Source organism: Rhyacophila brunnea, unplaced genomic scaffold (genome assembly GCF_057557595.1).
Source record: "Rhyacophila brunnea isolate RB1 unplaced genomic scaffold, BYU_Rbru_1.0 scaffold_4, whole genome shotgun sequence".
In the NCBI taxonomy this organism is placed as follows: Eukaryota; Metazoa; Arthropoda; class Insecta; order Trichoptera; family Rhyacophilidae; genus Rhyacophila; species Rhyacophila brunnea.
In genome coordinates, this window is record NW_028233068.1 from 30,590,416 (window position 1) to 30,615,751 (window position 25,336).

At 32.2% G+C, this 25,336-nt stretch overlaps 1 protein-coding gene across 1 annotated transcript in view; it reads left to right on the forward strand.

Annotated features, from left to right (window-relative positions):
* The first annotated feature begins 16,468 nt into the window (after window positions 1–16,468).
* The window catches only part of LOC147067239 (facilitated trehalose transporter Tret1-like), a 58,553-nt gene continuing 49,685 nt past the window's right edge, over window positions 16,469–25,336 (forward strand). The window contains exons 1-2 of the mRNA XM_085953793.1: window positions 16,469–16,571; window positions 18,540–18,654. Of these exons, the coding sequence (XP_085809919.1) occupies window positions 18,564–18,654 (91 nt within the window). The 5' untranslated portion in view covers window positions 16,469–16,571; window positions 18,540–18,563. The remainder of the gene's footprint in view (window positions 16,572–18,539; window positions 18,655–25,336) is intronic.

Here is a 25,336-nt window from a genome sequence, read left to right on the forward strand (position 1 = left end):
GGTTGTTGCAATATTCCCGTCAGCCCGCGTATTTCAAAGAGGGGAAATTTATATTGTGCAAGTCCAGAGAGAATATTCACCCCGGATCGATATTTGGTTGTCGCAACGTGACCTCTGTACAACCGGAATAGATTATGCAGATCACCGACTGTCGTTTGACTACTAACTTACTTCGATGTATGATTAATAAGGGAAAACTGGAACGATTACTGAACACAATATGCTGTTAAAAAAATAGTTAATGAAGTTGGTACATAGTCGCACGTGTTATTTAACGTTCAAAAATGTAGGATACATGTTGGGAATTTAATCTTCTGTTGCATTTTATATATTTATATATTTGTGAAAAAGGTTGAAAAAATATGGAAATATGTTACAATAGTAAGTATGTTATTTATTTATTTATTGCAGAAAATGTTTCATTTATGTATAGACCACATATCGTCTAATAAGATAAGTATTTTTATGTAAAAAGCCACTGGGTATTGTAAAAACTCTGCAGACAAAAAAAATACTGCAAACCACCCCCTGTCATCAACCCGTTATAGGATGTGGGGGCCATGTCCCTATATTTATTTTTACTAGAATATTATATCAATTTTTAATATTCCCAATGAAACATTTCTCGGAACTCATATGTGTGTATAAATTTAATAATAATTAATTATTAGTGATAACTGATAAAGTAACATATCAGATCCAGGAAAATTATTTTTAAAAAAACCCATTCTTGTACGTCATATAGATTGAGTGACTCAAAGAAATTGTTTACCACAAAAATACACATTTATTAACTTTTAACAATAACTAACTAACTTCTAACTTAACTTCTAACAAATATACATTGTTAATTTTTTCAATTTCAAGTATTATTTTGTTGTTGACGGTATATTAGAGTAGAGAATAGACTACACCACTGTAGGTACATGAGTTAAGTTAAATTACATGTGTAGTAGATATTTTGATTTTTAATAGGTACCTAATACTCTAAATCGAACTTTAAAAATAATAAATTATCAGAATATATTATTCAATATGCATTTAATTGAATTACTTTTGTTAACTGCTAGGTCAAATAACCTCTAATAAATAGCAGACGCATTATGTCCGATTCAATGACATTAATATGGACGAAGCATCTGAAAAAAAAATGACACTCACTTTTTTGTCGGGTCTGCCGAATGGCATAATCTGTTCTAATATCATTACAATAAAGGTGATATTGCTATAAATTCTCGATGCTTCTTGTCGGGTCTGCCAAATGGTTTGGTTCGAACGGGTTCGCTCAAACGAACATTGATACTAGAAACACTGTTCCAACGCCATTACAATAAAGGTGATATTGCTATAAATTCCCAATGCGTGATATCGCATAATGGATATTGCGTGACGTCTACCTATGCACGTGCGAATGTTACGTTTGAATTTACTTGCTAGAAACTGTACTGAGTGCGTCGTCCATTAATAATGTCATTGGTCCGATTACACACAAGTATTTTGTATACTTAAGTATTTTTCTATTTACAAAGTTGATCAATAATAATTATAACCATCTCGCAAATGTCTAACCTAAACTATCATTTTCAAATACTTCATCGTATACCTACTGATTGCGTGAAAAGCTTGATAACTTATTAATTTTGTTACTAGGTACATATTATTTACAAAAAAGGTGGTAAGTGGCAGATTTTTGCAGAAAGCCGGCACTAACGCAAGGAAACTAATTGGGTCACTATTGTGGGCGTCTTTGCACCAACAATATAATTTATATAATAATGGGCAAAATTTGGTATCTACATCATGTTAATAAATGGATCTTAATCAGAATTTTGTGTTATTTATCTATCATGCATTATGGACTAAAAATTAACCTTGAATTAGCATCCGGTTGATTGTTTTTAATTATTGTAATACGGAAGTATGGATTGTGTGATTGCTTTAAATATTAATTTATTTTGTGTTGAAATAAAACTTTGTTTAAACTGTTTAAAGCCTAAGAAATGATAAATGATCGATATGAATGTTTGATATTGTTATTTTGCAAAACCTATGGACCACGATATCTTAACTCCAGATATATTTTCGCGATTTAAGTGAACTAAAATGGGTCAGAAAATATAATCAATCAGCATAAACACAATTTTGGGTGACTTCACATGTAACATGGAATCGAACCCGGAACCCCCGTTATGAGAAGTTACCACCTTGAGTATTAGACAACGACGGCCGTCGATTATGAATAATATGCCTTCATTTATTTGTTGTCATTTTCCTCACATTTATGAGAACCCTAGCATCTTTTGTATGCAACGTATAAAAGAAAATTATGGATGCACCGATAATAGAATTCGTTGACTTGTCGCCTTACGTGCTTTCGTAATAACAGTGTTTAATCTATAATTCCGCCATATAAAAAACCTAAATGATTTATCAATGGCATCACACATTTGCCGATAAATCATGATATTATTATCGCATTTACGATTAAAATTTAAAATACGTCAACAGGAAATGCATAGTATATCTCAAGCAGTGTTGTTCAATTTGAAAACATGCGTTTGTACCGGCGTAACTAAATTCAAAGAAAATTCATTGTATGGAGATGGAACCATCATCACATTATACATAATAAGCATATAATTTCGGGTGGCAGCGGTCATAACTCCAAAAAGAGACTCACAGGTGGCGATGCTCACTTGCCTGGAAGATGCAAGCGTTATGCAGACGGAATAGGATTTAACCTTATGTTCACTTCGTAATCTTTACTCACAATCTCTCAGCTTCATCTTAGTCGGATTAGTTCTGATCTGACCCTTTTGATCATAAGGGTCCTCTATTTTGAGACTAAGCACCTTACACTATTGACATCCGTTTATAGTGCTAAGTATGATGATCTAGTTGTCAAATGCGATACACACCTGAAGTGAACTAATACTTTGGCAAGTTCATCGGCTCATTGGGTTGAGCGGGTCATCTAATCTCGTTAATCTATTTCCGTGTACCGTTTGAAGTAAGTATTCTCTTTTATTTTGGATCAATCTCTTTGAACTCTGAATAACTATTAAAATCGAAGGTGTTTCTCTCCTTTTTTTTTTAATAAAATGAAACTTCGTTTACAAAAAATTGACAACTTGGTTTTGTGTATCAACACCATAGGAAACAAATTCCCTAGTAAATAGATAACGTTTAGTATGAATACAAGTTACTATTCAATTCATAGCAGTGGACGTCATATGAATTCCTGTAAATTCCAACATAATACAAATTAGTATCTTCATATCGTGTTTCTAGTACCTACACTCTTTTTGAGCAGATCAAATAAAATATTTTAAAACTTGTAATACTTTCAATACCAGATGCATGTTACGAGTATATTCATAAATATTTACATATCATTCACAATTTTTTTATTACACCTTTTCGAGTTTCCGCTTTTCTGAATGAATGAAAGAAAGCACATACGTAAATATTTGACGTCATATAAATTCCAATAAAATTGAAAGTATGTACTTAACCTCCCCTCCTACTTTTTATATTGTTTTGCAATACATAAAATATTTTTCGTATAAAATTAGTCACATCCAGATATGATAAAAACATCAGACCTTTATGAGAGAGATTTAGGTATTTTTACTAGTAAAATAATGAAAAAAATAATGTAACTACCTATATTCAAATTAATTAATGTAAGTATAGCTTTTAATGGTTTTGTGATTACAAATTTTCGGTCACGTGGCGATAGTAAGACAAAAAATGGCAAAAAAATAGGTCAGAAAACAAAGTACGAGTAACATAACATGTCACAGCAGAACCGACAAACGATCAATCCACGCAACAGCCGCCGGTTCAGCTCGGTGCATCGGTACGTGGCTGAAACTCCTCCGGGGTATATAAGTTTTTTTTTTTAACATGGAACATGTTTTACTAATGATCTCTGACGCAAAAGCATTACGAAAAATAGACGTGAAATAACTCTATAGACTCGCAGACCGCCCCGATTATTTACGCGCGCCGATTATTTTCATTTTACGTTCAGTAGCCTACATTCTGTGCGACGTATTGTTCGTCTGTTATTATTATTATTACTTTAGTTTTATTTTGTAATTACATAATTTTCAGAAAAGTAAAACTGTTTGAATCCTTTGGATTCGGTTTCTTCGACAAATAAATTTTCTTTCGAATTTGGACAACCAGCATTCAAAAAATCGGTACGCAAAGCATGTTCCATGCTTAATAATTTTAGCCGTCAGGGTAAAGTAACCATCATCTGAGGGGCCCATGGGGGCAGTCCCCCCCGCGAGGCCCAAAGCACCGAGTTTTTTTTCTTTTCTAGATGCCTTTATGGATACCTAGCATTTACTATTGACGTTTCTTCAAGGATTTTGGCACGCAAACTACTCTACGTGATGCTCAGGAAATCAAAGGAAATTTGTAGCGGCTGAGAAAAGTGCCTTCTTGAAAACAATTCGTCTACCCGCATCGGGTATTGCTAATTTGAATTCGGCCAGGGCGTATGAAACCACCCTGAAAAAACCCCAGAAATTTCTTTGTAGCGCAAGGCAGTGGTAAGTTGCAAATTAGATGATGAGCTTCGTGGTCTGATTCTCACCACACTCGCAAAGTGCAAACTCTGCAATTAAGAGGAAGTTCTTCACGTTGCCAACCGTATTATAATTATAGCACAATACTATAATTTTGATTATGCGAAATAAAATACACAATACCTTAGTAAAATACTACTTAGTATAATTTTACGCCAAATATACCATTATACCGAAAACTGTTTCTGTAGTGCTATTTTTTTTTCAAAAATAGTTACTATAATTTTTACACCTATACCCATTTTATTTATCGGTTAATTACTTAGAATTATATAAAATGTTCCTTCAACCGTTTTTGAGGGAAACTAGTATACCCAAGGGGCCTCGCGCATATACTCTAATCGGGCCTCGCACTTCCTAGGTCCGGCACTGTCCCTACTCCATGAGAGCAGTGATGCCAACCGTACTATAATTATAGTACAATACTATAATTTTCATTTCGCGAAAAATGTAAAATACTATAATTTTACGCCAAATATACCAAAATACTATAATTTTAAAGGATTCAAGACGAAAAATGTTCCTGTACTATATATTTTTCAGAAATACAATAATTTTTACGCCTTTGTACTATAATCAGCATAGAAAAATATGGCAACACTGCATGGGAGTAACATAAATACAGTGATGCGGTTTGTAATATCGTAAAATCCCGACGGTTTGTGGGTGGATGTCTCGCGTATTGAATATCCGCTAATCGGCACGCATTACATTATTTAAAAAAAAAAACACGGAGGAAGCGGTAACGCACCGCCATAATTGCAAGATGAGAGTCGCTCGCAATAAGGACTTAGAAATTTGTCTCAATGCATGATTCCACAGTCCACACATCAAGTAAAGAGTATACAACAGGGCAGTGATGGCGAACCTCTTTAATGCAAGTGTGTCAACATGCAAAAATCTTCAAAAAATAATCAAGTGTCAGATAAATAAAATAAAATATTCAAAATACTTTTTTCTAAATTTAGAGATACAAAATTATACAAAAATATTTTTTTTACACTTTAGTGGATATTAATTTGTTGTTTATCTGATTTGTAAATGGCTATTAATTTATTTATTCTCAGTTGTTTATTGAAGACTTTTCGAAAATAAATAAAGATGCGGTTTATAAGAGAGACCTTCACATGCTTCAGTAAACCTATTACCAAGGTAGTGTTTTATTTATGATTTGAAATAATTTATATACCTACTCAAGTAAGTTTGCTATTTTTTACATTGAATTAAGCGAATCTGGTAATGGCTACATTCTGCAATAATAATATTTTTTTATTCAGATTAGGTATATCGTTAAAAATATTATTAAAATTGTCGCATGTTCTATTCGAACGCCGATAAAACAAGCCATTATTTTCAGTTGCTTTGACATTATACATTTAAAAAATCCAAAATAATACTAAATTTGAACCGCATGTCATAAATTCGTCATCCCTACAATGTTGGGATACTAGTATTCTTCGTAGTGCCGCATGGCTCCGCAATTTGCACCGAGCACCCCACGCAAAGACAGATATCACGCGGAATACTCCCACAGAACATTTTGTCAACAGAAATAATTATTAGTGCCAGCACATTATTATAAGATGCATTCCACTTTCAAAATAATATCTTTTCTTTTATTGTATCACTTTCAGAGCTTGCTGCAACTAATGTGATCCAAAGCTAGAAGGCAGCCATTTGGATAGGCACCTTCAGATAGAGAAAAGAGAATTATTGTTGAATTCACGTTGTTCCTGGTACGATATCAATAAGAAACGAAATAAAAACGTATTATTATGTCGTTGGTTAGAGCCGGCACAAGGCCGGCACACATCTACCGCAAACAACAGTTGTTGCACCCATATACCTACTATCGCGGTAAAGAGTTTATGTGCGCTTTGCATTAGATAAACTGATATTGTGGATAATATAGCGAGGAATTTAGGATATTTATAGTGATCGTGCCAATAATTAAAATTTAATTAAGTATACAAATAAACTCTTCTGAATGCATTAATTAAATAAGTATATAATATCATTGTACGTTAATCGCTATTGTGTTGCATTTAAAACAAATTATGATGATGTCCGGTAATTTTAACACAATATATAATATTGTCTTAGTGAAGATTCTGTCTCATTAGCACTATTCAATAGAAAAAAATCCTATGGGCACGCGGTATCACAAAAGATGTAAATAAACAATTAACACTACAAGACGTTTAGTAGTAACTAATTAAGAACTGCGTGAATGATAATTAAGTGTATGTATTGAGTTGAAGGAAAGGTACAGACAGAGCTCCTAAAAAAATAAAAATCAATTTCTTGTATTTTGTATTTTTGAATTGTCGTATGAAGTATGGGAACGTAATGATATGATGTTGATTAAAACAATGATCTGCTTAGATATATCGAGTATATTATTATTAATTTGTGACATATTACCTTTTTTAGTAGGTAAGTAGAATATTATTTTATTTATGCACATCTTCCTGATTACTTATTTACTTGCTGATAAATAAAAAATAATATTAAACAAAAGTTACAGATAAAAGAATCATTATTATTACATAATATTTGTTATATTTAGTAATATGTTTATATTGATATATCGGGGGGTTTTAGGGTCAAGTAATGGTAATATCTTGATAACGCTTTTTCAGCTGTTTCTAACTGTTATTGAAATAAAGAATACAAACATTAATTTTCTTAACAAACATGATTTGAATGGGTATTGAATATTTTGTTTGGAAATATTTTTGCTTTATATAAGATTTAAATAATAAATGTCTAAAATATAGGTATGGAGCAAAGAAGTATGAGTGGAACACTTTTTCATATTAGCTGTAAAAAGTTTACGTCAGATACCTATTCCAAATGTCTTTTATGCTAAATTGAATATATCTACATTTTGTTAGCTCTACTAATTGATTTCCTAGACATATAAAATATTTAAATGTTGACTCTTTCATAATCAACTGGTTATGGAAGGGTCAGGGTTAGTAAGTATTGAAAGGGTCACAGAAACAATTCTTTGAAATAGGTACATAGTATGTTTTTAGAATTCAAAAAAAATATAGCACATGCTCCAGTAATAGTGTAATTTATTTGAACGTACTTTTAAGATGAACGGTTGTTAGATATTTCAACACATTTCTTCCTGCAATTTAGACGTGCAAAATTTAGACACATGCGTTTTGCTACTACTCCACTGCGGGAGCAATTAAACTATTGGATATTATTTTCAGATAGACAAATATTATCGTTCAACACACTTTTCATAAGGGGAGATCAAGAATCATTGATTGACCTGTTATTTTTATTTTCAAGTCACATTTTATGTATTTTGTTTGGATTCTTTTGTAAAATTTAATGTCCTTCATTATTTAAAATATTGATTATCGATTTCTCCGGAAATAAGAAAAAATAAATTCTCAAGAGACGAGACTCAAGTTTTCTCAATAGTTTTCTAACACAGTCACTGACTCGAATTAGATAAATTACGTTTTCATTCATTTTAATCTACCTATCGAGTGTTATTGTTATGAACCTACGCATCTCAACATTGTGGCTCAATCATGTGACAGCAGCTCGTCACTGAAATGTGACCAAGGAGCCGATTTGAATGAAATACATAGCACTCGGACTGTGTATTATTATCTCAAGTTATTCTTGGCAAAGTTTCATAAATACATTTGGAACGCGGTGGGTATGTCCGCAACGTAGAATTTAACAATTGTGGGGTGTTGTCCGTTGTTGTGTGATAGTGGGTGGAATATTATGTAAAAAGTAAATGCACTGAAACTGATAGTAACTTTCGTAATTATAATATGTATAAATTTTGGCTGGTAGTATTTATACGAAACACATATACCTACATATTTCAGAAAAGTTTATATAGGTATTATATAAAATAATACTCATACATCACTCAACCACCGTAGATGCCTCACGTGACGTAGACCGTAGGCATTCGACGTAGTCGTGACCTTGAATTGAAAGCATTCAATTTTCACAGAGGCAACGGCCGTTGGACGCCGCATCTATTATATACCTACAAACTATTTGGAAAGTTGGGCCGGTATATTATAAAGCTGGGAATTTTTCTATTGAATTAGTAGGTGTACCTGTATGTTTCAATTAACAATATCTCTAATATAAATATCCAGTTTCTTCCTTAGGCATTCTTGTTTTAATGAATTTTAAGATAAATACAATTTTTAAAGTATAATATGATGTTGAATAATTAAACAGTTCCAGTGATGATTTTTAACTTTCTTCGCTGTTTTATCAGTGTGAACTTTGACTCTTCGTTATCTTTGTTTATAAAGTACAGTGATCACAAATATAGCTTATTTAGTTAATCGAAAAATTATCAATATTTTCGAATACCGCTTACAAGAAATTATTTGAAAAACATAGTATTGCGTTAACGTAATTTTATCGAAGGAAATTGATATAAGAAGTGACGTGGACAAACCCAAACTATTTCAGATATTTTTGCAAAACCTAGCTAACAACAGATTCTTTACTTGGTAGGAAATAAAGTTTTTACCTTCTTTCAGTGTATTAATTTATCATAATATAAACGACAACTAACTATATATATACTATATTCGTTGCCAGTGTGCATTTAGCATTGGTAAGTAATCATAGTGCCTAAAGATGACGAAAGGCGAAACCCGGATCGCAAAATAACTACTCAAACGGACTAAATGGAGTAGTACTTACAATACTTGCAACATAACTATAATATAACTTGCAATTATTTTTCCACACATTACTTAGGTACTTCACAACTTTGGCTGTAAGTTATTAGTCCACTGGGTCTATTATATACGCAAGGCGGCTATCGACGGTAGTTTAATATATTTATGTGTCGAGGTATGTATTATAATTGTTACAATAAGTTAGCCGTCTAAACTGTCAAAATTGTCTATCTCACTCTAAAAGTCAACACAGCCAAGAGAGGGGCTGTTAAAACATAGGTACATTTTGACAGTTTAGTTTACACGGTTAACTTATTGTAACAATTAACCGCCTCAGCCGCCAATAGCCGCCTTGTGTATAGAATAGACCCACACGTCTAATATATTTATTTATAAATTTATAGATTTTCATGTGCCTACCTTTGTAGTTAATAGGAATAGTTCTTCGGTGTATTTTTAATACATAACAAAATAGTGTTGCGCGCACAGAACAGATAAGTTCCCTGGTTGCGCGTCTTATAGGAAAAAAACTTATATGACATGGGATTTAGGTAGATATGTATATGATTGTATAATTATCTCTACGCATTTTCAAGCAGTTAAAAATGTGTGTTTATTTTTTGCAATACAATAGGATATCGTATAATATAATAATACGGCTTTAATTTATTAAAAATTTAGACCCAAATCCACATAAATAATTTTTCATTATTATGTTGTTTAATTATACGTATTGTAAAATCAAAATTATTAACGATTTACAAGGAATAATCGGTAATGAAATTGAAATAAATAGTGATACTTAAGACTTTATATTTGGAATGCCAAAAATATGTTAAAACATTTTTATTTAGTAGGTATCGAAATCGTGGTGTTGAAAATCGGAAAAGTAATATGAAAAAACATCGTATTAGTTACGTATATATGGCATTGATTCGTGAAAATATATTATTGAAATCCAGATTCAGCTATAAGAAAATTTTCGATTTGCAGATTATAAGACTTAAAACAGTTTCCAATTCCCTCATCTGAGCATCCAACATCATCGCCTGTTAAATATATAATATGTAATGTATTATGTGGAAGGGGTTGGGCGTTTGAGAAATGTTAATATTATTTGTAGCATATTTTGGCGACTTTATACATTTGCCATGACACGAAATTGCAGAATCTATTCTTGTGAAGAAGGCAAATAATCTGCCCAACTATTTTTGACTACTAAATGCGACTGGTAAGTCGGTGTAATACAAGAATGTCGTTGGTGTCATAATAGACTACCGTTGAAATCTTATTTGAATAGGAAACGACAACAAACATAGAGTGAAGACATTGCATACATTTAAATATATAATATTCCGTCTCTTTAAATTCGTTCCACATCCTATTGTCGTATAGTACATACTCTCCACATAACTTTGTAATTGCACAGAGTGACAATATTTGTGTGTAATACGCAATCCGTATGATTGTTTTAGTAAATTCCAGGCACCTGATTGGTTTAACTCACGTTTTAGTATTCAAAATTTAAAAAAAAAATATTCCAAATTGCAAGGTTATGTGACGGGTACTCTACATTCTGTCAGTAACCATTTGTACTGTCGCACTTGTTCTTCGGGAAAACCGTAGACCCCGGGGCCCGGAACCCCTTGAAACTAACCGCCAACGGGGCAAAAGGCCTGGTGGTATTGCACCTGAATAAATCTGTTGCCGGGTCTTCGGGCAACACCTCTGTCAACACTGAAACGAGCAAAACATATAGATATTAATGTCGGTCACCAAATAAAAAAAAATCCACTGACTTTCGAGACATTTGAAATCTGGAACCCTCTGATTTAGGGACAGAAAAAGTCGTCAGTTGGTCGACAAACCGGCTGGAACCTGGGACAGCGAATTACCATAAAAATCCAAACGGTTAATGCGACTCCTATTCTCTATGTGTAAAAAGTACTGAAAGATGTACTTTATATACCTACTGACACTTTTTGTGTATAACAATAATACGTAATGTCGCTCTATCGTCAATCTACGCCTAATTTGAGTTCTTTCTTTTTAGTATGACGAAGACGACGTTTTTATACCCACTGCATGGCCCCCACTAGGGCTGACAGGGCTCTAGCCTGGGGGCCTGGGCTCAGGGGGGCCGGTGAGGCGGGTCGATTGATTGTATTAGAAATACAATAAAAAACACACTGAATACCCTTAATTTTACCTTGAACCACATTTGGAAAAAGCTATTATAGAGCGTCAAAACGCCTTTACTCTTAGCGGTAGGTAGGGGGACCCGCCAAAGACCCTGTCCCCGGAGCAGGCTTCAGGATGTGGGGACCATGAATCATGCACCACTGCATGTAGGTATATATCTTTTTTGTGGATGGTATGTTAATTGATAATAATATCGTTCCACTTTCCTCATGATTGTCATCAATTACCTAAGTGCCTTTTTTATTATTGTTTGTTGAAAATTAAAAATATTTTCCTTAGACTTGAGCTTTAAAATAAGTAGCATGCATTTAATTGCTATCTTGCAATTATTATAGGTATTGTTTACTAGCGAATTCGTCTGCGTGAAATACTGGAATAAAAGGTAGGCAGATACACAAATGAAGAAATAGACTGATTCGATTTGATTTTCTTTAAGTCAATGAGATAGGCAATGGTTGAATGTAGGCACGCACATATCTTCCCATACTTTATTTTACCACTCCCCGTATCTATCTGATCACTTTACCTACTCGTAATACTGTTGCAAGTGCATTATTTTCAAGAAGTTTTATCTTGTAACTTCAGAACCTTGAGATATCCAGTTCAAACTCTATTAAATTGACACCAAACATTTAGTCCGTAGGTTGTGAAAGTTTCATCAATATTGGTCCAGTACTTTAGTAATATGATTCGCGAATGACAGATGCCACGTGTCACTAGTAATATGCGCATCTAATGCCGGGTCCACACTGGCAACATGTCGCGCGACAACCTCGTTAAATTTTACGATAATTATCATAATTGCTTAAGAAATTTTACGATTATTATCATACTTATCGTAAAATTTAACGAGGTTGTCGCGCGACATGTTGCCAGTGTGGACCCGGCATTATGCACGCACCACATGTGTTTACCGATACCTAAATAGCGAATAACGATTAGTGACATTCCATGCATCGAACTGCATGTCAATAATTTATCTAAATAAATAGTTAGGTCTCGAAATATAATATATTGCAACAATTTCTGCATAGATGCTTTATAAATGATGTGATAAAATATATAATAATTACTAAGCATTTATGGTAATTAACCGATTTAGTATGTCTATAAATACTTAGGCGTACTAATGCTCGCTTATTAATTAATTAATTCTGGAATGTTGCTTACAAAATATGAATTCTTAAATAATATTATTTTTTACTTTGTAAATAACTTGATTAACAATTTATTATTCTATCGGTATTTACGTATAGACTGACAAACCGGACGATACATTAAAACAATTGCTGCATTACAACGTTATAGTGCCTGTACACGTGCATGGATTTACCGGCACCAATAGTATGTAAATTAAACTATCGCGATAATAACTGTTTACACGCAAAAGTCCTGACTGTCTCGTCGATCTCATCCTTCGAGCGTAAGCGAGACGCGTTTTTGTCATTGTATAATGGTATTTGATATGTTGTGAAAATTGGTAAACGTCAAAATGTTCTGCGGGGTGTAGTTCATTTTTTTTCTAACTGGTTCACCACTATAGTTCTACTGTATAGGCATACATAACGCACAAGTTCCAACTATCGCATGGAAATTCAGAAGCTGCTGAACTTTTTTGGTCCATGCATGCAATCTTGCAACTTGCACGATAATACGTGTTTACACGTGCATTTATGGCCCTTATGGCCTATGGTGTTATGGCCGCGATAATAGGTACACACTGTCGGTAGTAAATCCATGCACTATAAAGAGGCTATTACACATAGGCATCTTCTAAATATATTTATATAAGTCGACCAAAAATTTACTTACGTAATGGAATTTATTATAATCGACATTTGCCTGTAAAGTAAAATATAAATTACCATAATATTAGTCTCTAGTAAATTGTTGTTACCTATTCACACTACTCATTGAGTCTGGGAGATCTGAAAAATATGAATTTTACACTGGGGGCCCAAACTGGACCACCCCAGTGACGTCCCGTGGGGGTAGGCAGATTGAGCGTCGCTTGGGGGCAGCAGTTACTCGAAGGGCGGCAAATCGATGAGAATCATTTGGAATATATAGAAATAGCTACCTAAATTTAGTAATAACGAAAATATCTTTCCGTTGAAAAAATCAGCTCACTGGTTTTATCGGGTCTGCGATCTCTAGTTTACTTCCGTTGCCTTTCGACTTTGATGACCAAAAATAGCACGTGCAGATTTGCGAATAATTAGTCTGATATTTTGTTAATAATGTATTCATACAACACATTTCTTAGATATTGGACTCATGAAAGGATGATAAAAATATTGTTAAAAAAATGAGGCGGCATTTTGGCGCTGGCTAGGGGCGGCATTTTATCTAGGGACGTCACTGGACTACCCCATACCGTAAACATGTAAAAGGGTGGGTTTTAAAGAGAAAAGGATATTTAAGATTTAAATATTGTGAAACGCAGACAAAATATTAAATTAAAACATATAGGTATGTAGGTGCAATGTATTTTAATGGTTTTGAAACAAAGGTTTGTTTTTTTTTAATAATATGCCATTATTTTAATTGCCGTTTTGTAAATGGTTGTACTATAATTTGAAACATCTATCAAATTAATAGCTTAAATAGAATGTAGACTTAGTAAAAGCTTTTTTTCTAAGCCAATACGTGTAACGGAGTTCTACTGTGTACAGTATGTCAGTACATGATAGTGAAGGGTTTGGGTCGAAATCCCGAAGGCCGAAATCCCGAATGCTGAAATCCTGAATGGCCGAAATCCCGAAAGCCGTAATCCCGAATAAGTGTTAAGATTGCGCATTTTTTACAGGAGGGACAAAAACCCATTTTTTCTACAAAAAATGGTTTTTAATCTCTCGCAAAAATTGCGCATTTTTTTACAGGAGAGACAAAAAACCATTATTTGTGGGAAAATTGAAACTAAGATATTAATTATTTTCAAAATATATATATTTCTTTTATTGCATTTTCTTTTATAAAAAGTAGTATTTTTTGCTTTCGAGTTGGTAGTTGTTGAGAATTATTACTGTTTGTATTTTTTTATTTTTCGGGATTTCAGCCTTCGGGATTTCGGCATTCGGGATTTCGGCCTTCGGGATTTCGGCTTTCGGGATTTAGGCTTTCGGGATTTCGGCCATTCGAGATTTCGGCCATTCGGGATTTCAGCATTCGGGATTTCGGCCTTCGGTATTCCGGCCTTCGGGATTTCGTCCGGCACCCGATAGTGAAATATATTTTTTCTTGAAATATTGCCATGGCCATATTACAGTGAATTAGTATATTTTTTCAGACATAAAGAAATATTTATATTTGCAGAATATGTGTTAGTACATGGATAGCATAATATTTTGTAGGTATGTATGTATCTACATAGTTGAGTAGAAATAATGTGTTTTTGCAACGGGTGAAGCAACATTTAAGTAATATTGTTATTAATAATTATTATGGCTGACATCGTTTAAACAGCTGATTCAACCCAAAATTATTTCTACGTTGATATGCTGGTATCTAGATTACCAAATTACATTAACATAACTTACATAACACTCATAAAGCACATGATTATTAAATTTATTAATAATTATAACGATAGTTTTTTCAGAGGATGATCAACAATCATTCGCCTTTTGTGTAGTCAATAAAGTATACTTTTCTACGGGATAGTGGATAAATAATCAAATGTACAAACCAAAAGGAATTTGTAATCAACTACCAATATATTTGAATTGAATAAAATATAATATATTTATAATGTATTAATTTTGGGGATTGGGAGAATTATACGTGCTGTTTGGTCATAGGACACCAAACCTACTATCATCACTACCATTACATCAATTCGCACTAGGGATTGCATTTCCGGGAAAAATCAACACCGATGGGGTTACTATTTATTTAATCACGGATTCCCGAGGTTAGGTAAACACCATTTAAATTTATATTTTTTAAGTAAAAATATAATACTTATTATATTATTTGAAATTTTCGTGTGTTACGAATCGGGGGTCATTTTATATTATATTCATTACAGATAGCAGTCAATTGAAAATTTTCGCTTTACGTGCCATATTTTTTAGTTTTTCCGAACTTCTATCGAAATTTTGCCTTCATAATCACTTGTATTTTGTTATTTTACAACGGAAAACGTGTATGCATAATATTTATAATAATATTATAGATAATAATAAGTTTTATAATATTATGTTCTTTTTGATCCCTAAATCTTATATTATCCCACGTGCACGTGCATGTTTTTTTTCAAAATTAATCTCGGAATCAGAATATTTTCAATCCCGAGATTTCAGGACCAAAAATCCATGCAGGCATCCTGGGATTATAAAGCCTAGTTTGTGCCTACCTGTTAAGAACAAATTTGTTTTGTGCTATACAGTATTCATAAAAAGGGGTTGTTTTTTTTTTTAATATTTGTAAACCTTTTTTTCGCTTCACACCTAAACGGTGATGTCTTGACTTTTTAGATTGTCGTGATTTGAAAATTATTGAATTAAATGAATATTTGATTCTCGAGGTGTCATCCTCAAACCTGCAATGATGCATTTTTTTCAATAAAGAATATTATTATTAATTATTATCGTCTACCTACGTATAAATCTTTTAAAACTTACATTTAAATGTTTCATAATATATGACCATTTGGGTTAGCACATTATATAATATGGCATTCATTTACTATTAAAAAGCAAGAATACTCGATGAGTAAATTGATTTTTTAATAGAAAAATGTTTTCTTTATTAAGTTTACGTATTTTTTTCTCGGTCCCAACTCAATCTGACCAGGAACGCAGTTTTAATTATTTTCACGAGACGGAATGCTATCCTCGAGGATTTCACGAAATGATGCTACACTCCGGTACACTCTGGTCCATTTCGACCACTGGACTACATATCTTGATCTGAACTAGGCATAATGCGCTGTCGACTCCGGCCTCCGCCAATAACCAGACTTACTTACAGACTAGTATAATTTTAAATGTCGTAGCGTGGAGTTGTCGGAATACGCAACAGTTTGGAAGAAAAGTATTTTCAGAAAATACATCGCAGTGTTTGTGTTTAATAACAAGTGCGTGTTTTTGCATACTTAATTAATATTTTTAGGAGTATTTATAAGGTTTTGTCTTGGTTTCAATAAATGTTATATAAATACAAATTTTGCCTGATTGATTTTTTAATTGTTGTGGTAACTCAATAATAATAATATATTTTTATTAGATAGATATATTTATTTTAACTGCCGCCACTAAATTCAATAAATCGATTTATTTAAAAATTTCTTTTAATTTTTTAATGTCTCACAAAATACGATTTGCAATTTACATAAAAAAATTAATGCGTTTTGATTTTTTTTGTACTTTTTTGATCTCAAGTGAATTTAGTATTTCTTTTTATGAAGCAGCATTTTATTTTATTTTATCTATAGCTCTTATAAAATCATAAAAGAGTTGGAATCAAAGTGTCGATTAGAATAATTATTATAAATAAGACGTAGTGGTACCTATAATATTATTGTGTTGCATATATAAACTACTAGTTATTAATTAATTAATTAGAATTAATTTACTGATAGTACTTACAAGTTAATTCTATTTTATTAGTTGAACTATCAATAGACTGAAACTGCATGTGGTTTTGAACTGTGTGCCATACTAAACTTATGATTTCTGTTCATGGAATAATAATAATAATTATTATAAGCATCTGATCGAATCCGTTTATTGTATACCATACACTTACAAACATAATGAACATATATTTTCATGAATAGAAATCATAAGTTTGGTAGTTTCAGTCTATGGATGGCCTCTAATGTATATATAAGGTACCTACCTATGTAAATATATACCTAAATAATTATGTTTTTAATTGGATACTGCCTAAAACATTTATAAAATACATACGTAGGTAATTACAATAATAATTAGATAAAAACTAATAGAATTTTATATTTTTTTGTCTTGTTGACATTAATTGTCGATTGCATTTTTTTATTTTTAAATATCTAGGTACTTATTTGATACGAACCGGCAAAAAGTAATAATAGGTGATTTACGTTTGGTGCTTTCCTTTACATTATAGTTGTCTGTCGATTTTTGGAAATCAGTCGACTTATAGAGTTTATGATTTCTCGACTTATTTCGATTCTTGAGAATTCGAAGTAGGTTTGTTGATTTCTCAAGATATAGATGATTCTCAAGATATTCTTATCTGCGGTCTGTTAATTTCGCTCAGGAGTTTTTCTCGTGCAGAATTATTTATTAACTGTTCCAGTTTTTACCGGCGAATTTTTCATTTTCTGTTTCAAATCAACCTTGACACTTTTAAAGCTTTTCTGGACTATTTTTTTCACTCACGAATTTAGTAGGTTTCATTTTGAATCAATTTTTTAGCCCAATTTTTTTATTTTATATAAAAAATTCTTGAATTTTAGAGATTTTCAGTGAAGGATTATCGAGACGAGATATTTCGATCACAACCTCTAGCTAGTCTAGCGGGTAGGATGTTTTTATGATAGGCTTCAGACTGGAGATTGTATTATCAGATTTTTATTTGTGAGAGAAATGCATATTAGTAACTTGCGTAACCTATTAAATCCATGCTTTGGCACACATTGAAAAACATGTACATTTGCTAGACTCTGAGTCTGAAGCCGGTACCCACAACACAAGCCGACACGTTACCGCAACAGAATAGGTACATATAATATATTATTATGAATACATCTTTAAATAAATTACATTAAAACCTACACACCCATGACTATTTTTTGTTACCATCAACCATTCTTTAATTAACATTTTTCTGACATTAATCTCGTGTCAACGTTAGGTACAATATTATATTGTGTAAATACTATAAATCTATAGGTAGGTAGTAACTAAATATATCTAAGAAAAAAAAGTCTAGTATACATATTATTATATACCGACTTATTATTATAATCGAAAATATTTTAGAGAATAGACATATTTAATTGCTAATTCTGATATTGTATTGACTATTCAGTAACTTACACTGACACGTTGTCTTCCAGGTGCGCGACAGACAATTAGGTGAAATGGGTGAAACTGCACGGCATATGCTCTCCATGAGCGAAAAACCTAAAGGGGAATCTCAGAAGATTACGCAATTTGTCGCCGCCACTGCAGGTAAGCTTATTTTCTATTGATAAACTGGTACTATATAATAACATTGATTTAGCATGTTCATTGATTTTTAACTTATTGTAAGGGGCTCGAGATTACAACACGCTCTCTTGTCCCAAAAAAGCAAACCTGGGGAAGTTACATTTTGAGTCGGATGCTTGTTGTCGTTGGTACGGTTGATGACAACTTTACTGGCCCCTTCTCAGTTATTTATAAGAATGCAAGCGTTTATGGTAACCGACCCTGTGTTCGCTAAAGGGCAACGCGTCTTGTTAAAAAGACGCTAATTTCAAGCAAAAATCTGTGTTTGCTTTGGTCAATTAATCAATATTACAATAATACATTGGCTCACACGTCTTACTGATATATTATTACGATACTAAATAATATTAAATTGAACAATCTTTAATAATAATAGACGTTATTTATATAAGAGTTTACGTTAAAAGTTTCCCATTTTTTTTTTATTATTTTAATCTCCCCCAAACTCCACCTCCTCCTTCCATAAGGTAATATGAAGAATAATGAATTGAAAATTATAAAACGTGATGTTCAATGTGTATTCGTACACTAGCACTCTCTATGAGAGAATAAAAACCCATAGAAAGACATGATATAATAATATATTAGACGAAACTCTTCGTTTAAAATTCTTCGTTTATTATTATTCGTACAACTTTTTATCAACATCGGTATTCGGTATAGTCTATCTTGTCCGCCTATGCTCCTCAATCTCTTTATAGGCTAAACCGGTGTGGATAAAAAATCGTAGAAGTTTGTACTTAAACCCGCATGCCCAATTTATATGCTTCCATTCAAGAATTTTTGCCCTACGCAAAATATATTATAAAGTCTCGAAACCCTAACATTGGTCGTTGCACAATATTTACTTTCACTTTTCAACGTGCATTTATTAAAATGTCTAGCCTCTAAAATATTTGTCTAAAAAATACTCATTTGATTGTTTATGAAAGATTAGATTAATTAGCAAATGCGAAACAAGTTTTTTTTGTTCAGCGCAAAACTACTTTTCCGGTATTTTTTTTTTCAAAATGTGACATTATGAATTGATATTATTATGGCATTTCTAAAAGTATATTTAAAAAAACTTTAATAAATTATATCGTATTTAAATACCATGGAATTAAATTAATGTAGATATGAATGTATTGCTTTTATTTTGTTACTTCTAAATGCCACAAGTTTACGTAGCCACAAACATATCAAGAAACAATTTTATTTCAAAGTTATTGTATTTTTATATATTAGAGTTTGCAATCTCGAATCTCATAATCCCAATAGATTTATTAATTCCAAAATCTCAGAATTTCCTGATATGTATTTATGAAAAATAGATGGTTTCACCAATACCTATCTGGAAATTATATAATCCCCGAATTGTCGCGATTGAATATCCCTTCGTGCGATCCCTAGCAGGAGCAGGTATATAGGTATATTTAATTTGTTTATTTCATTAAGATAACAATAAGTAGTTACTTAAATATGATTAATTTTCCGGTGTTAAATATAACAACGGCATATCTAAAGCGTTAATTGTTATTGAGACGACAATTAGACATTTATCGTAAATTAACGGAAATCTTTAAGATGCATCTGACCAATTAACATTCATTTGTGTTCCGGTGGGTACCTATGATTCGACTCGGCCTTGTGAAAATAAATATTAAAATTTGTTACGCACCATTCGATAACTAATGATTAATGTTTATCGTTTAAAACGTTTCAAGTTAAACGATAAACTATACCTATCACTCTGACAACCCATATTAAATTCACTATCCTGCAACTTATATAGATTTATATACGCCTTACGAATGGGTATAATTATATCAATTATATATGCTCCGTCCCAAGATCTGCCACGGACTAACCTGAGCCGGGACGCTACAGGGTCCCTCTCATAGTAAAATGCTTCTTAATAAAATGAGATCGTAGCATTGCAGTATAAAATTTAGTAGTATATATTGTGTTAAAAATCATTACAGTAATGCGGTATTATAAATAAGATATCTTGTTGCAAGTGCGTTATTTTCGAGAAGTTTGTTTTGAAATATCAAGACTCAATCAAGATGAGTCCAACTAAATTGTTACCAATAATGTAATCTCTAGTAACTGTGGAAATATTATCATTATCAATATTAATCAATTATTTTTTGACGCCCCAATTTTATTATTAGGACTCTTTACTTAGTCAAAATGTGTGTTGGATGCCTCTATATAGCTGGGTTTATATTTAACATTACCGAATATAGTTTGAGAAAAATAATGTAGGTATGAGGTGACCATGTAATGGCGAAAAATGACTAAATAATAATATATTATGGGTAAAGTACCAACAATTTAAAATACCCCCATTTTTTACTGGAAAAAATATGGATTTTCATTAAAATGCCTGAATAACACGGAAGATCAAATTTTTAATACATAATCATAGTGCGTCATTGATAATGCATCATCTGTGTGTTTCATTTGAAGTTCAATGGCGATTGATAAGATTTTGATTACTGATTGAGTGATTACTGATTAGATTCTTATATCGAAATAAATATATCTGGAATCAATATCTATTGATATAAAAAATAAGTCATGGAACTCGGTGACCAATTATTATTATTTATTTATGTCAATACTTTTCGATACAATGAAATATGTTATAGTAGGAACCCCAAAAAACGTTTTGGAATTTTTATATATTTTTTTAAATGAATAGTCATGAATTGATGATAAATATTATGAATGAAATTTGAAGACATAGTAAGGATACTTTTACATTTTTTTTAAATAAAGAATTATTTTCAGCTAGTAAATAATATTCTTAAGCAGTTAATCAACCTCGGGTTCGAATGGACTAAGAACAACAAATATTTCAGCAGCTGTCGGTAATAATCGTAGATTAAAGAGATCGTTAAATTCTGAATAATGTTGATATAACTAACATTTAAAGTGAAGTTCTCGACTATTATAATCTCCATAATTATAAATTATAAACAATGCGACATAATAAATGATATAGTATCTAAATAAAAATAACTATAAAATGGGAAACCTGACATTAAATTCTATAAGTAGTACGGTAAAGATTTCAAATATGCTTAACATTATTGAGTTGAGCATAGGTACTATGATTGTGATAGTGTTATCTACTAAACAATTATAATTACATAATTACATTGTGATGTAATCGTATAGTAAAGTACGGTTGCCAACTATCTAGCATTAGCTTGAAGTTCTCCCGGAATTTAAAAGAAACCCGCCGACCGAAGCATTTCTTTGGTTCCTAATAATTTAGTAGTTTAGTATATATTTTTACTTAGTCGTATAGGTTCAGTATAAACTCAGAAATCCACAGTCTACATCTACAGCTAAACAATTGTGCACTTTTGTATAAAAGCATGAAAATTGGCGATGAATTGATGAATAGGCATATATCCTAGGGGTAATTTTTAAGATATTGAGCCGCTTCAAAATTTACTCAGAAGCCCCTAAATTCCAAGTTTATCCTCAATTTTTACTATTCAGCACCGTAAAATAATCTAAATTGTAAATCAATCCAATCAGACAGCAATTAAGAAAGTTTAAATATTGGCAGTCATCTTGGTATTTTATAAGCTTCCAATTGCAAATTATCGACGTTGAATCAATATTCAGCACCATAAATAATACTACCATACTGAAATCAATCAAATCCGATGGTAATTATAGAAAATTGAATTTTTCTGTCATTTTGAAATTTAGGGGCTTCTGGGTAAACGAAGTAGGTATATTGAAGCGGCTCAATATCTTAAAAATGCATATACATCATGACAAATTCCATGCTTATGTACAAAAGTGCACTATTATTTAATTGTGTCGCCAGACTATATTAAACTAACACTGGCATTAAAACCTTTTTTTTTGATGCGCGAGCCAGAATAATAATTATAATCTACAATTGGGCGAAAAGACGATGATAATGAAAATATATTACCATAAAAACATCACAAATTAAAAATAAAATCGAATACCCATAATGTATGTTATTTACTGAAAAATTATCTCAACTTTATCCGACAAAAAGTCGAAATTTATTTCAAATCGTTGGAAACTCTAAAAGGCTCGGCCTACACCGTATGTAACGCGAGTTGCCGCATCAACGGGCCGCGCTGCAACAACTGCGGAAACTTTGAATGCGTTTGTGGATGGTATCATCGACTTTTTTTTAAATGTAAGGGATAAATCATAAATGCATTTTTATTTAGTCGTTTACGTTAATAATAAACAAGTAAGACAGTTCTCAATGACAAGTTTCCCATCGGTGTATGATCTCAGTATTAAAACACTTTTCAAATGCCGGTGGCATTGTAGCGGTGTGCATATGGGTTCTGACGGCTTCGACTCGCAATCCGAGACGCATGCGATTTGTTTCTATATAGCAGCACTAGATGTTTTGTTCAAATTAAAAAGTCACATACCACCAATGTACGGAAATCCATTTGGAAACGTGCGTTTTGTGAATAACGGTGATGTCATATCGATGTATTCGACGTGTTGCAGACGGACGAGTTTAGATGTGAGAGCCGGCTAAGCATTCGAATCGCTACGGTTTTTTTTCTCAACAACTTTACTTATAATTATTGCAATGGTGTTTTTTTCTTGATTGTTTTCTACAATGCCAAATTTTAATAATTATTTATGCAACATCATTGGCCAAAATCCGCTCGCATTAGGTAATGTCAATAGAGGTTGAAATTGATTACTTATTAATAATCTGTTTATTGAGGCATCCAAAATATGCTAGTCATGGGCCGCTTGAAGCGTAAATACGGCACTGTTTGCAACAGTTATTCAATCAGTAGGTATTACACAATTCTTGTATCGGTTCCTGATTTTGGAAATCTTACCGGTTTATACGATCTGTCGAACGATTATATCATGCTAATCAGATATCTCAAGGTTGTCAAGTGTAATATAAAAATAACCGCATATCAAAGATATGTGCCATAATTTCTGATCATTTTGAGTGTTAAGGAAACGCGCTAAAGAATAATATTATAACGTACGAATTATCGATAATTGTATGCCAAATATGAAATAATACACTGCTTTAGAGTGCCTAGCATCGACTAATATGAAATGAAAAATAAATAAATTACCACAACAATACGTGAACCTTGCACCTTTCAAACACTTGCATGAAGTCTTCCGAATACATTTTTTAGAGTACCTACTTACAATATAGTTGATATGAATAGTTACCCTTCGATCTTGAATAATAAACAAATAAATTACTGCTTAATAAATATTTATCTTTGCACAGTGGGACTATTAATGCAACCATGTGGTGACATCTTTACGCTGTGCGCACACTAAAACATTAACTAACAAGTCGTTACGTTTTTGTTTTAAGGTGAAGTCTTTTCATACCAGCGGGGCGGGGCGCACCTAGCGAAAAATACGAAGCTTGAAATTTGAGACATTTTTTTGATAATTTACAATTTAAACTGTATTAAGGGGGGGCATACTCAGCGTAGGTCAAAATGGAGCTTTTTTTCTATTTTCAAAGCATGATCCTGGACATACCTTAAACGTTGTAGATAATCTATTTATATAATTTTGAAGCCTTATTATCCTTTATATTTATTTTAAACATTTGATGACTGCATAAAGTATTTTAATCACATAAAATAGTATTCTTTTAAACCTCTCGCTCTAATGTTTTAGAATATAGTCATATTTCAGTACATAAATGTGCAGTGGTGTTAAGATTTTTTACATTTATTAATTTTTAAATGCATTTATAACATGTACCTATAACAGTTTTTTTTAAACGGTACATGTTCAAACACGCGTGTTAACATCATTTTACTCCCTACTTCAATTATAGTTTGTCAATTTATGGCTACGGCCGTATGCTGAAAATTGCACAATTCACGATTGCGCAATTATTGATGTTTGTATTTTACATTTTTTTTATATTTCCACGAAAAATGGGTTTTGTGTCTCTTGCAAAAATTGCGCAATTATTGATTTTTGTATTTTTTTTTATTTTTCGAGATTTCGGCCTTCGGGATTTCGTCCGGCACCCAGTACCTAAGTATTTTATCAATCAAACTACTGAAACATTTATACTTAGCAGATAACTTACTTAATATTTTGTTTGTAATTTCATACTATCTTAAAATACGCATTTATGCCTAATAATATACATGTTTAAGCTTTATTATAATATTAAGTCGATAAAACGCGGAAATATAGTGTAATTTTCATTCTAACATCTAACATTATTTTTAATATTTTTTTTTAATTATAAATAAGTACCCATGTATAGACAATAAATTAATTGATTATGCACATCTTTAAGTTTTATCGAGGGAAGAATTATTTTCTTTTAATAAACATCATAAGGCATAATAATTATTCTCAATCTATATTAAAAATGTGTCAAACGCGAAATGTATAAGGTACAACTACTGAAAAGATAGAAGCATATTAAACTGACTTGCTTATTTACTCCAACAAATCGTAACGTACGCCAATTCCTTTGCGCATTTAATTCAACTGTGCGGCGTCCAATCCTTCCGGAGGCCAATTGGGTCGGCGTCGAATTGGGTCGGCGTCCAATTGGGCCGGCGTCTGATTGTACCGGCGGCCAATTACCGGAGGCCAATCGGCGGAGGCCAGTTCG